The sequence below is a fragment of the Macrosteles quadrilineatus genome, unplaced genomic scaffold, assembly GCF_028750875.1.
Source record: "Macrosteles quadrilineatus isolate MER2022 unplaced genomic scaffold, UCM_ALF_1.0 Scaffold_9__3_contigs__length_116548681, whole genome shotgun sequence".
NCBI classification, from domain to species: domain Eukaryota; kingdom Metazoa; phylum Arthropoda; class Insecta; order Hemiptera; family Cicadellidae; genus Macrosteles; species Macrosteles quadrilineatus.
In genome coordinates this window covers 66,047,938-66,061,829 of record NW_026542602.1, presented here as the reverse complement: position 1 = coordinate 66,061,829, position 13,892 = coordinate 66,047,938, and the positions used below count along the sequence as shown (strand labels likewise).

Here is a 13,892-nt window from a genome sequence, read left to right as displayed (position 1 = left end):
TTTCACATTTTTAATTTAAAAACCCATTTTACGCCACATCACACTATTTTGTCGAACTTCCCACGCAAGGATATAGTCCAGAAAACAGCTGTTTGCCGCCAGCTTAATCAAATGGGGTTTCATTGAGTTTTACCGGACTCTAACCAGCTGATTATACTGTATTTGGTGATGAGTGGTTATAAACAAAAACATAACCTCTCTTAGATGAGGTTATCTCAGTGATTGTTATCGTACCTCACTCATCCAAAATGTGTTTAGCGGACTCGTACGGTAATCACACACTCGACTTTGTCTCGCACGGGAACGACCACACTTGTCCGTTAAACACCTATTTTTTAGGACTAGTAATGTAATATACTATTACGTTTTTAGTTTTCATGTACCTATCATAAAAATATTGCGATAAAATGTACAATTATATTATATGTTTAATCAAATAAATTATTTTAAAGCAATTTTTTAGAACAAAAAGATTTTCAATTGTACTTAAAGTTCGCTAAGTCTGCAGGAAGAAACAAATGGAACAACCTGTAACAAAGTATTTTTTATTTACTAAACAAAAGTTACAAAATCTCAACTATCATAAACAAATCTATGTATTACATCTTTGGTTGCAACAAAAATAGAAGAGTTGATCCTAAGCATAAATAAAAAAAATATTTTTCCTATCATGTTTATTTTTTCTAAAAAATAAGGCAATCATATTTTTATTCTGAAACTGTCTACTGCTTATTTTGTTAACCCACCAAATGCGGTTCCTTAAACAGTATTATAAAACGTAAAAAACAAATTCTTGATAAGGTTGTCGAATATCAAAATAGAATTTCTGAAATGATATCAAGTGAGGCAAGATCTACAAGCCTAGGTCCACAAGTCTGGCGCCGTGAGATGGAACGGCCGTGTAGAAAGTAGGAGTGCTGCTGTACTTAGTCTCAATGTTGGCCTTAAGAGATTCTAAAGCATCCTTGTGAACCTGAAAGAGAGATTGGAAATAAGACAAAACTAAAGTAATTTTTCATTAGCATTTTGTTACAAAATGGGTTGTATTCTGTACTTTTTTAAGAGTAAAACAGAGGAACCTCGATAAAGATCAAAGCCACAAAAAGTCTTAAACATTTTTGTTGTTAACTCCAGTACAACATAGGTTTAATGAACTAAATTAATGAAAATACTTATTTTCGCTACACTACTATGAAATAACCTGTTATTTATTTATCACCTGCAGCAATTCATCATGACACTGTTTACTACACAAAAATAATGTTTGCTATGCTATAGTTTGTGTAACTAGTGTGCGAACTTTCAAACACTATACACAAGTTTTTAGGTTAGGTTAAATCCTAGCGTTGAACAAAATGAGATTCACCGCTGCACCAGTTTATCGTGGTCATAGTATCTTTAAGTGTTGCCAACTTATTTTCAAGCGTACATGTATTACGTGCCTAATAAAAGCATGCAGTTTGGTTGTAATCCTGGAGTGGGGCAATAGTAAGTAAATGCAGCAATTAGCTACTTTGCGTGCTACAGTCAGTCCAAGGAACATTCCTGCCCTCTGCTTGAACTTTTTAAATACCGAGTGTATCAAAATGTATGGTGAAACTTTGAAATACAAGAGAATTCTCTAAGGACCGAGCTTTTACTTTGAATTATCGATTGTTTTGATTTATCAAATATTTTAATTACCAAGAGTAGACTGTATTATGTACACTTACTAAAGTGACTGTGCAACCTCCGAATCCTCCTCCTGTCATCCTAGAGCCTAAAACTCCCTCCACTTCTCTTGCCGCAGCCACCAACTCGTCCAGTTCTGGACACGACACTGCGTAGTCATGTCTACACAAAACATCAGTAGGTAGAGTAACCATAGAGAAATTAATTTAAGAGGAAACATTCAAACTTAAGTCGTGTCTAGGGCAAAGTCCAACACTGCCCCTTGGCCTCATGTACTACAACGCTCACGATGGAGGAAGACCCTGTGTCCTGATCGATAGTAATTTCCACATAATGGATCGCCATTCAGGTTCTTCCTTGCTTGTAACAAGTATATTTCCGACTTAACATACCAGAGCTGAAAGCGCACGGTCTTCTTCTACATAAACTTGTTTCCTCTGCAGTTTACTTCTCTTTGGAGTAACTAATAGTATTGTAAAAACCCTAGCTTCACACAAAGAAATATATATTCTAATTAAAAGATATAATAATGTTATTAATAGCTAAACCTGCAAAGAAGTATCCAAATTTCAGAACAATTTTTGTTCATTATTTGTGTTTAATAGAGAATAGGTTACCAGTACAAATTTCAATAAAAAATAAAATATATTTTAACTTGTTTCTTGACGATAGTCTTAAAAATTACTGATATGTAAAATCAAATAGTGTTTAAACACAATAAACACACAATAATGTGTTTCTATTGCTGAAACAGGGAAATTTTAACTATGGGTAATAATTAATTGCTAACAAATATTTTTGAAATGGTCAATTTCAAAAGTATTGAATTTACACTCACATGAATTCATGAATATATAAAATACACCCTCATACACACCTCAAAATGTCTAAGCTTATAATGTAAATATTTGCAAGATGGTAAAGGTAAATAAATTTTTAAATTGTATTTAAGAGCAAAAAGGGTTGGTTTTTAACCATGAATAGCTTAGCACAGTTGAAAGGGCATGTCCAAATATATTTTTATTAATGGATTTCAATATTTTCTAACCTCAATGACTCGTGGCTCTGGTACATGAGTTGTCCGAACTTGATCAAGTCCCCGGCTGGCAGTGCCTCGGCTGCAGCTTTGGTTCTCTCAATCTCCGTGACGACGTGTCTTGCCCTGCGGAAAATCACATCAGGCAACTCCGTCCTCTTGGCTGCCTGGCAGAAACAAGTGGTAAGACTACCAAACAACTCTTTTCTGTTGAAACTCTCTTCTAAGATTTATTTTAATCAGCAAAATCAAGTTGATTGCTTGGGGTTGTAACTGTTAAGCCACAGAGAAGTAAGGTACAGAGAAACACATTCAATGTTACACTTAAGTGGTGTCTAGCACTAATACTGGTGTCTAGGGCAAAGTCCGACACCACCACCTTGCCCTCATGCCTTATGTACTACAACGCTCACAGTGGAGGATGACTGTGTGCCCTGTCGATCGGAATTTCAGCAAAGTTCTCGCCGTTTGGACTCTTCCTTGCCCATCACAAGTATATTTCCAGCTCGACATACCAGAGCTGAAAGCGCACGGTCATCCCATAAACGTCTGTCCTCTGTACCTTACCTCTGAAAGCCTAACATCAATATAATATGTACAGTATCAGCTACTAACCAAGCAGCATGTCCAAAGTGGCGTAGCGTAAACTCTTCACTCCAAGCTTCTTTGCCGCTTCCTCACATTGGCTCCTTCTCACACCGTACTCACCGGAGCCGAGACTGTGTTTCACATTGGAGTTGGTGATGACAATGACATGGTCCGTCATATGCATGGGGATCAGCTTACTGGTCAATTCCCTGTGGAAGGAAAAGGTTATAACCACTTGATGGAGCAATGATGTTGCCACAGAGCTTCTGTCATGCATGTTGATAATTGATTTGGGAAGAAATATGGAAAAGTTGCGTTTGAAAGTAAATGGGAAATGTAGAGAGAGTTAGGTTTAAGTTTGGAGGTTAAGAGGGTCAAAATGTACAATTAATTTTCAACAGGCCTGGAATAACACTCCAACTGTAACCATCTCCCTTCAGAAATGGGGACCATAGAGAGACTTCGGTTTCAGTATGGGAATTGAGAGAATCAAATAAATTAAATATATTTTAGATGTATCTGTAAGAAAAAAATCCATCTAGTAACTAACTGTTATGAAAATTGAAAAAAAGTTTAGCTATCATGACTTAGGGCCTTTGTTAAATATCATGTTTTGGAAGCATATTTTTCTTTAACGGATCATTAATCATCATAAATTGCTGGAGAAGCCATTCAAAACGAAAAAGTAAATCGGTCCCGGGTCAAGGTCTATGAGACCTACGGCAATAGCTTATTCCCTATATAGGAAATTCGCTAAAAGTAGGTAACTAACATGTTTTATGCATAACTCATATTTTTCCACATAGTGCAAAAACGCGGTTTTGGAGTGCTACGCTTTCAGCACAGGTCTTTCAAGCTGCAAACTTGGATATATCTACTACTACTACTAGCAGTATATGGCAGTAGTCCTAGCAACGTATAAAAACATCAGTACTAGCATTGACTAGCTATAGCCAATAGTTTGCAATTTTAATGTACTATGACTGTCCTTGTGATAGCGTTAACCATGATAGTACCGGGTGGTCCAGAGCTCCTCTAGAGAATAATAAAGGATGTGCCCCAGACGAGAATAACCTTTACCGAATTGGAGAACACCATGGAAGAAAGCCATGTGATAAATAAAATAGGTTTTTAAGTGACACGACTCTCACAAACCCGTTGTGAGTTGTGACCTCAAGGGCACTAATCATCTAAAGTTGTTGATAAATATGTAATATCAATCTTGGGACTGCATCCTCAACGAAACAACATTAGAACTTCGACAAGTCTCTCATTGGGATGATTAAATACAACTTGATCGAGGTTCCTCTGTATTATCATAGCAGCTGATATCACAAGGCTATGTTTACTCACAAACAGTCAATCAGAAGTGCGCTGTTCCTCTCTCCCAAGACTGAGATGAATTGGTCCATGATCCCGCATGGCGTGTTGGCAAACTCATGTTCAGCTCTCTGGCAGGCCAAGGCTTTGTCTGTTGGGCTGAAAATTGTCTGATATCTGAATATGTTCTGAACATACATATATCTTTTGCTTAAAAACAATAATTCATCACTAAAACTTCATAGAACATGACATACAATATGGCATCCTGTAAGGTGTCGCCATATATGAAAATATCATATACTATGATATATATATTTTTTATCGTATTTAGACATAATATTATTAGTTTTCATCAACTGGCATACCTGAGGCCGCATACCTAGTAATACCATAGACAAAAAGAATTAAATATAGACCGTCAGCTGTGCTGCGGTTACCATAGGTTCTGGCGCACACCGCTTGATGCGCCATGTAGTTACGGCGTACGCGCTACGTAAACTACAGCGGTGTGCGCCGGAACCTATGGTAACCGCAGCACGGCTGACAGTCTATATTTAATTCTTTTTGTCTATGGTAATACTAAATTATTGTGATTACTACCGTAAGAAATATCTTTGATACCTCTCGACTATACCTGGTGGTTTTTCCAAACAGACCCTCAAGGAAGGTATAAGTGGCAACCTCCAGGGATGCACTGCTAGATAGTCCTCCTCCGAGAGGGACACTTGTCACCACTACAGCATCGAACCCTTGTACTTCTCCTGCCACACATATTATCCTGATTAAACCAAAACTAAAATAAATCTATTCATGAGCTGCATTGATACCCCTCTAAAGCTTATGAAAACGTGAAATGTTTTTAGAATCAGGGTGTTTGTTCTGTACTAAATCGAACAAGAGAGCCTGCAGAAATCACATTGTTTAGATTTGCATTGGGTATGAGATAACCATAATGTTTATGGTATTGAAGATTAATTTTGTTAAGAGATTAGGGTAGTTTTGGGAAGTTATTTTTAGGATTCATCATGATAAGTAAAGATAAAAAGAAAATTGATTAAAGAATATTTTTTAGGTCCTGTAGACAGTCCTAAGATAGTTACAATAGTTGATGCGCTGGGCAGTGCTAGGACCTACTACTGGTTATATATGTATAGAAAGATCAAGTGGCAATGCTCCTGTTGCCATCTCATCAAGATTCAACAGGTAGACTTGTCAACCAAAACAATGTAGTTTGTTGTTTCCTTTGTTCCCCTCCTCTCTGTGTTTCTAGGGATATTTTATCACTGTTCAGCTTAGTAGTCACTCTAGAATCAAGACTTAGCTTAGCGCCCATTATTTGAGCTTGGGGTCACAAGGGTTCAATGGGAAGACATAATTTTATCTTGTCCACACGCTTAATGAATAATATTATAAAATCTTCCAGCCACATTAATGAGAGTATTACTAAACTCGGTTTACCTTTGAAATTCGCTACAACTCCTTTAATGTAGTTAGCCCACTGTGGGTTGCCAGGAGTTAGTTTTTGTTTAGAAGGTATCATGAATTCCGCAGAAGCTTCTTCTTCCAGCTGGAGACAAGTTCTTACCCTGCATTTATCGGAGTTGTTGGCACTTCCCACCACAAGCGTTGCGAGATTCAGGGCCTGAAAACATATGTTTATAAACTTAAATGCTTTAGGCAATAAAACTTGTAAGTAAGCGTACTGCATTTTAGCTTTCTGATGAGCAACCAGAAGACTTCAAAGGCAGGATTAGAAAATTGATAGAAAAATGTCAAATAGTTTTTAGTTTTATGGCAAAGCTAATAGCATGATTAAATTCATGCTATTAGCTTGCCATAAAACTCAATAAATTTGACTTATATAAGTAAGCGAACTGATAAAAAACAGTAATGTATTTAAAAATGTGCCATCTTTAACTGGTAAGTGTGTAACTTATGGGTTCATTCCTATTCATCGTTTTACAAAATTTCATCGTTTGTCAAATCAAAATACCAGTAATCAAAATGGTAGTAAATTATATAAAGATTCTAGTAATATTTTTTCTTAGTCAAAATCAGTCTGGGCGGAGACACCAAATTGCCACTCCTGGTTAGTTGTTCAGTAAAAATATACTGTCAATAAAAGGCCTACTAGAAAGACTGTTTATTAAAGCATGGTCATTTTTTTCTCTGTTAAAACAATTAATTAATTAAATGGTGAGGGTACCTTTATGTTTCCAATACCTCAAAAAAAACGAGAGTTTGAAGTTGTTATTCTCTAAAACTATAAAATACGGTACCGGTACTTGATAAAACTACCTTAAAATAAAACTTTAATGTGTTTGATATTAATTCTGTTTGAGGTTTAAAATTTACAATTAATTTCTATAGGCTAGTATCTATTCCTGCATGATAAGCATAAAGTAATCAAATTAAAAGTAAAATAGCTAGAACATTTCCCCCTTTTTTTTGTTTTTATTTTAGAACTTTCTGAGTTGCTAAAAATATACAGCTGTTTATCCAACCTGGCAACAACTAAGTTACAACAATCATAATTTAACTAAAAAACACATGTTTCACATGTAAACATGTGTTTTATATTGTTTTACTGTGTAGAAATATCAGGGAAATTTGGTTACTCCTCAAAAATTGCTTATTGTGCACAGTTTATCTATAATAAACATAAACCACAAAAAGTACTTACAATTGGCAAAACAAATCCATCATTATAATCTGTGTGCTCTCCTATCAAATTCACCCGGCCGGGACCATAACCAGCGAACTTGGGAATTAAACCAAACTCTGAACGGAAAAAATCGACAGCCTTTTTTAATAATTCCTCCAAATTGTTTTTCACTTCCATGTTTTATCCAAACCAAAGGAAATAAATAAATTGTTACCAACTGCAAGAGTAACCGATCAGCACCAGATTTGATAAGGCGGTCCTTCACATGACTTTATTTGGATAAGGAAGGTCATTCTTATCAAAGAGTTGTCAACGTGATAAACTTTAATGGCTGCCAACAGAACAGCTGGTTCAGTATGTGGCAGAGGCAGGCGCACTAGCAGCCATGAGTGAAGTATTTTTAACCTCTGTGATAATTAATTGGTCCATTGTTTCACTCAACAACGAATGATTGCTTCAAACGATGTTGGGGTAGGGGATATTGTTTTTAGTGTTCTTGGCTAAACAGCTGATATTTTGCATTGTTGTAGTTGAATGTAAAATACATAGTGATACAATAATATATTCCGTATAATGAATAGTGGACAACCAAAAAATAACTAACACTTGAGCTGACGCTAACTAACAAGAATACAGTACTTACCAACGTTTTGATACCGTCAGACCTACATGGTTGTCATTATGTTAATTTAGTATAGTGAATTAACTGTTAATTGTTTATATTTATACGATTATTAATAGTACCTATGATTGTCCGTCAATATTTCAATTTCATCAATGAGAATTTGTATAGGTCAAATACTAATAATTGAATAGTATGCTTTACAAACAATAATAACATCCAATATTTGACCCAAAACTCAACAAGTATCATGTATATTTAATTTGTCATCTAACTTAATCGTAAACGATTTTTATGATAAAGGTTTTGACCCTTAAAATTCTAAATAATCAAATATTTGCTATCACCTAAAAATAAATTATTCCCTATTCCTCCGATTTGTCTTTTCCGGGTTAGGCTAGTCTATTCGGGACTGTATCCCATTTCACATTGGATTTCAAATTCTCACTCTCACTTGATCGGTATTAATGGCAAATATTTTATTTATAAGAACAGCACAACTGGCCGTTCATCAATTGAAAATCAGACATACGCCAACCAAGTAGAAAACGTGAAGAAGAGTGTATTCATTATTCAAACATTTTTTTATAACACTAGGCCTATTATTATCATATAACAGACATATTCTATAACCAATGCTGCACATCTTTTATTTCCAACCTATTGTTTTCAACAGTTAACTATTTACACATGTTCATCAAAACAAACGTTCCTAACAACAATAAGAGTGTTTGAATTTTGTGTGGTTTTAGTGTTGTCAAAAAACGTAGAAAACAAACTCAGAAACATAGCCTAATTTCATCAAGTTCATTAATTGTCATGGCAGGGTCAGGGTCATCATTGAAGAACTTTTTGCCTTTGATGGACCGAGTTTTGGTCCAGAAGGCTGTGGCTCGTTCAAAAACTGAGGGAGGTATTTATCTTCCCGAAAAGTCTAGAGGAAGGGTCGTCCATGGGCTGGTGGTGGCTGTTGGTCCTGGCGCTAGGACCATCCAAGGAGAGCTTATACCTCCGAGTGTACAGGTGGGAGACAAGGTGCTTCTGCCGGACTACGGGGGCACCAGAGTGACACTGGAAGATGACAACGAGTACCAACTCTTCAGAGAGTCTTCCATCCTTGCTAAACTAGAATGAGATGAGATATTTGAAATGAACACGAACAAGAAGACTTGATTCAGCAGGCCTTCATTTATTTTGTTGTAATAAAAACTTCGAGATAATGAAAATTGTGAGTTCGTGAAATTGAAGGCTACTGTTCAAACAGTTTCAGGGGATGATTTAGGATTATGTATGTGATTGATAAAAGGGTTACAAAACTATATTTTATTCTTGATTTTTTACTGAAACATTAGGCTATAGTTTACGCTTGTTAATTGAAATTATTAAATCAGTTGTAAAAAAAGTTTGCTCTATATTTACAAGTTGGTATTGCAATAAAATTATATTTATTTTGTTTCTCAATGCTTGCCATTTTTTAGTTTTTTTACTTTTTTGTAAGAGTACGACAAGACCTGGGTACAGAATATTTGCCATCTATGACATTGACTAGTTGTTAGATAACATCCTACTAATAATATTATAAATGAGAAAGTTTGGATGTATGGATGTATGGATGTATGGATGTATGTTTGTGACAAGTGAACGCGAAAAATACTGGTCGGATTGGGCTGAAATTTGGCATGATGATAGTTCACATTCCCGATTAACATATAGACATATTCTTATTTCAAAAATCCTTTCGGGCTCCGCCCCAGTGGCTCTGGAGTTTCCCATGTTAACCTTATGAGAAATGGAATTATTGAATCTTAACAGCTGTTTCAATTAAACAAGTTGGTTCTGTTCTGATGTTCAATAGCATTAAAGTTACAAGGATTACCAACAGGGTGCAGCACTATTATTGCTTTTACATTTATGACAACAGCTAATTTGCAACCAAAAGGTGAGTGAGCGTAGCGAACGAACTTCAACCTGGAGGCGAGTTAGCGTAGCGTACGAGCTAACCTGAAGGCAAGTGAGCGCAGCGAACGAGCTCCAACCTAAAGGTGAGTGAGCGTAGCGAACGAGCTCCAACCTAAAGGTGAGTGAGCGTAGCGAACAAACTTCAACCAGGACGTGATTGAGCCATGCGAACGAGATAATCTTGAAAATTAAGAAGTTAAACGGGGCAAAGCCCGCGGGTTACAGCTAGTCATTCATAAATATTCCATTGAAACGTGGTATATGGTTCCAAAACCAGCCTCTTTTGGAATCGACCCGTTTTTTGAAAATATCGTTTTGATATACATGACATTAACTAAATGTCATGTATCTTGGACCTTTGGTATTTTTTTTGGTAACATTATCGGTTTTTGCAGAATCAGCTATAGCTCAAACCGTTAACGAGTTAAGACAGATGCCAAAGAAACAAGGAAACGATATAGGACATAATATATTATGTCATATGTTTAGTAAACTTTTTGCTTGTCTCTAACTTTTTGGACACTCTATATGTAAAACAATCATAAAACTAAAAAATCCCAACAGATAGCACCCAATTTTCTGTTGAGGTTCTTAAGTCAATAACTTAGCCACTATAGAGCTTTTAAGGTGGTCAAGAATACCCCTAGACTATTCTTTGTGTTCTAGTAGGCCTAAATACTTCGATTTTTTTTTATTTAGCGATCTCGATCTACAGATAAACTAACAACTACTTTTCTGCAACTTATTCATTTGATATTTATCTGCATAAATTATTATATCTGCATTAAATTCAACTAAACAGCTTTTTGAAATCCCTTTTCATTTGGTTTATTCGATCTCCAATCTCCCAATTAAAGGTCAAATAAAGTTGTTCTTGAAACTTGTTATGGTCACTTTCTACATTCTGTGGTACAGCTTGGGTTATCATTACAGCTGATTAGGAGAATGTTTGATATGACCTTTACCCCAGCCATATCTCTGCATAAATCATCACAGAATTAAGGTACCATCTGAATAAAAATGTATAAATCAAATTGATTTCAAGCAAAATTTGTTTAACCAATTTATGCATTAGCATTGACTATTGGATACAGAAGTCTATTATACTATATTACACTATCTATTGTCTATACTATTGTTGTATTAATAGTCAAAGGTATTAGGCTACCTTCTCGCTTTTACCAAACTATATTAGGCCTAATTATTCAAGTTTGAAAAAATACAATGGTTTAGATTGAATATGTAGTGTCAGATGTAGAATGATTACTTTATTCTGCCACCTTTCCATTTATATGTAAAATGGAGTTTTCCGTTAGTAAACAAATAAATTGAATCCCGGTTGACACACAGGGGGAGATATTGGAAACTTCTGATGATTCCTGATAGGGAAATGATTGAGGGATACAGAAATACGTATTATAAAATATTTATAAAACTAATATTGTTACAGTTTTCATTCATTTTAACATTTTAACCAATGATGCATTGTAGACGGTCTCATAGCATATATTGTGGAAAAAGTGGAATGACATTGTGTTATTCATTTAAATACCCTAACATGCCTGTCTCAAGGGTTTCAATTAATATTACTGTAAAAGATAAGTTTAAAACAAACTATTTTATAAGCATAATTAAGTCCCAGATATACAGATAAACTGGTATGGGCCATCAAAATCATTTAAACTCCTGTACATAATTTAAATATTTTTAAGTAGGGTACTGCAGTTGTAAATACTTTTTTTTTCTATCAATTAGTTAAACTTTGTATTAACCAAATAATACCCTTGTCCGCAAACCTGTAGACTAAGCAAATTTCCTTAGCCTGATTGGATTCTCAGTTAAATATTTTCTTTATGTCAGATTTATTCCCTATTTAACATTATGTTAAACAAGTACTTAGGTTTGCTGCTACATAGAAAGTAATAATGTGTGTGTGTGTGTGTGTGTGTGTGTTATTTTTGTATTGAACTTAAGATAAAATAAATCTAATATAGTACACGTAGGCACAAGGCTACCATCCACTTGTTGATGTCAGGTCAGGACGAGGACAGCAGTGTGTGTGTCCTTATTGGGCAGCAGACAGTTATATTTTGATGGGAAGGAGGTTGTAGGGGAGGGGTTGTCTCCCTGGTTAAGATCTCAATTAATGCCATGCCCAGCCACCAATCACTCAATCCTCCAGCTAAACTTCCAAAATCCCTTATCCAAGTCATCATAATTTAAAAAATCTTCAAAAATATAATGACTGTAGATAATTTATTCTCCAAAAGAATAACATGGGAATTGTATAAATTTACAGTTTTATTTAATTTCTCCCTGACCATTTAACATTAAAAAAAACGCTTCATACTAAAATATTTTTACTTATAAGCTCAATAAAATAAATTGTAGCATGTAACGTTTTGAGTGTAAAAAATGGGGAAAATAATTTTGACTCTTTAAACCCCCCATTAGATTCCATCCCAATATTCTGATCATGCTGGTTCGTGAACTCTTTTGAATAAAGATAGGTTTGCAGTTTGTACAAAATTTCATCAAAATCGGGTGATTTTGACTTATGTTACCTATCGTGCTAACGGACACACACATATAGTTTGGACTAAACTGAGTACCCTTTTAAGTGAAAAAAATGAGCAAAGCTCGTATATGTAGACTCTAATTCAGTGAAACGGCAAATTATCAAATAAGGAGCATTATTAAAATACCCCCACCGCAGCAAACCTACAGACTAAGCGAATTTCCATTTGCCACATTGGATTTACACTAAAATGTCTACTTAAAAATATAACATGTATTCCCTATTTCCCTATTTAAATAGAATTAGTTTAACAAGTAGTGCAAACTTTGGTTTGCTGCATCAGGGAGGGTAAATTTTTTTTTGTTAATAGTTAGTAAGAAATAAAAATGTTTTCCAAATTTGATCAAAATATGTTCATAGACAAGCAAACTGTTTGCTTATTCCCCATAAGAATAACATAGGAATTTTAAATTTACAATTTTTGGGAATTTTCTCCTTGACCGTTAGGCGCATAATAACGCTTCAATATACTAAATTATTTGTTTTTTAAGCTCTACAAAATGGTTTGGAAAGAAATTGCTAAATTTTATGTATTTTGGGTAAAAATGGGAAAAAACCTATTTTTACCCCATAAAACCCTTCATAAACACCCGTTCCCCTTGTCCGATCATGCTGGTTCGCGATCTCGTTCGAATAAATGTAGGTTTACAGGTTTATACCAAATTTCATAAAAATCGGATCATTTTTGCTCGAGTTATCGTGCTAACGGACACACATATATATAAATGTATACATGGTGACAAAAACGTCTGGTAACAGCTTAATATCTTTTTAACTAAGTCCGTTATAAAATTCAAACCTTTTTCACATCAACTTATGGATGAACCTTTTTGACGCGGTTTCCGGCAATGAACTCTACTTGACCAGACCTATTAAGTGACGTGCATATCAACCTATTAAAGATTATGTACCTGCTCCTCATGGGCCGTCCCCTGGTGAAGGTCAAAAATTGGTAATGCTTGCAAAAAGTAGTTTTCATACATAAGTTGATGTGAAAGGTTTGAATTTTATAACGAATTTAGTTAAAAAGATATCAAGCTGTTTTCAGACTTTTTTGTCACCCTGTATATATATATATATATGAATTTGAACGGATGGTTTTTTTGCCTCTAGGGACCTCAAAACGAAGAAAAATCGGCCCCGCGTCCAGGTCTTACCATGAGTACTACGGCAATAGCTTATTCCCTATATGGGAAATTCGCTTACCAAAAAATTAGCTTCCTACATTATTGATCGCATGTGATTGTGGAGGATTGGTATAATGCTCCCGTGAGCACTGCAGATTTTTAGCACTTTTGCCAAGATCACTGGAGATGATATACTGATGTTTAATTGGCTGACCCGCGTGACCGCGAAGACGTTCATTATTTTGCCACGAAGAGGTTGACAATAAACGTTTCTGTGATCATGGAAAACCATGATTATGTTTCCGTAATATGGTGGTGGACGA

The 13,892-nt window shown here is 35.2% G+C and overlaps 2 protein-coding genes across 2 annotated transcripts; one reads left to right on the top strand and one right to left on the bottom strand.

Annotated features, from left to right (window-relative positions):
* Positions 1-531: 531 nt before the first annotated feature.
* LOC129002861 (galactokinase-like) lies at positions 532-7,584 on the bottom strand. The gene is made up of 8 exons (XM_054430961.1): positions 7,302-7,584; positions 6,077-6,260; positions 5,253-5,379; positions 4,649-4,774; positions 3,323-3,504; positions 2,720-2,870; positions 1,713-1,833; positions 532-973 (listed from the first exon to the last, which is right to left on the bottom strand). Exons 1-8 carry the CDS (start codon positions 7,458-7,460, stop codon positions 854-856), a joined length of 1,170 nt encoding a protein of 389 aa, XP_054286936.1. The 5' UTR covers positions 7,461-7,584; the 3' UTR covers positions 532-853.
* A 147-nt stretch (positions 7,585-7,731) lies between these two features.
* LOC129004025 (10 kDa heat shock protein, mitochondrial-like) lies at positions 7,732-9,109 on the top strand. Its single transcript, XM_054432398.1, has 2 exons — positions 7,732-7,754; positions 8,658-9,109. The coding sequence occupies exons 1-2, from the start codon at positions 7,747-7,749 to the stop codon at positions 9,037-9,039; spliced, it is 390 nt and encodes a 129-aa protein (XP_054288373.1). The 5' UTR covers positions 7,732-7,746; the 3' UTR covers positions 9,040-9,109.
* The last annotated feature ends 4,783 nt before the right edge of the window (positions 9,110-13,892 follow it).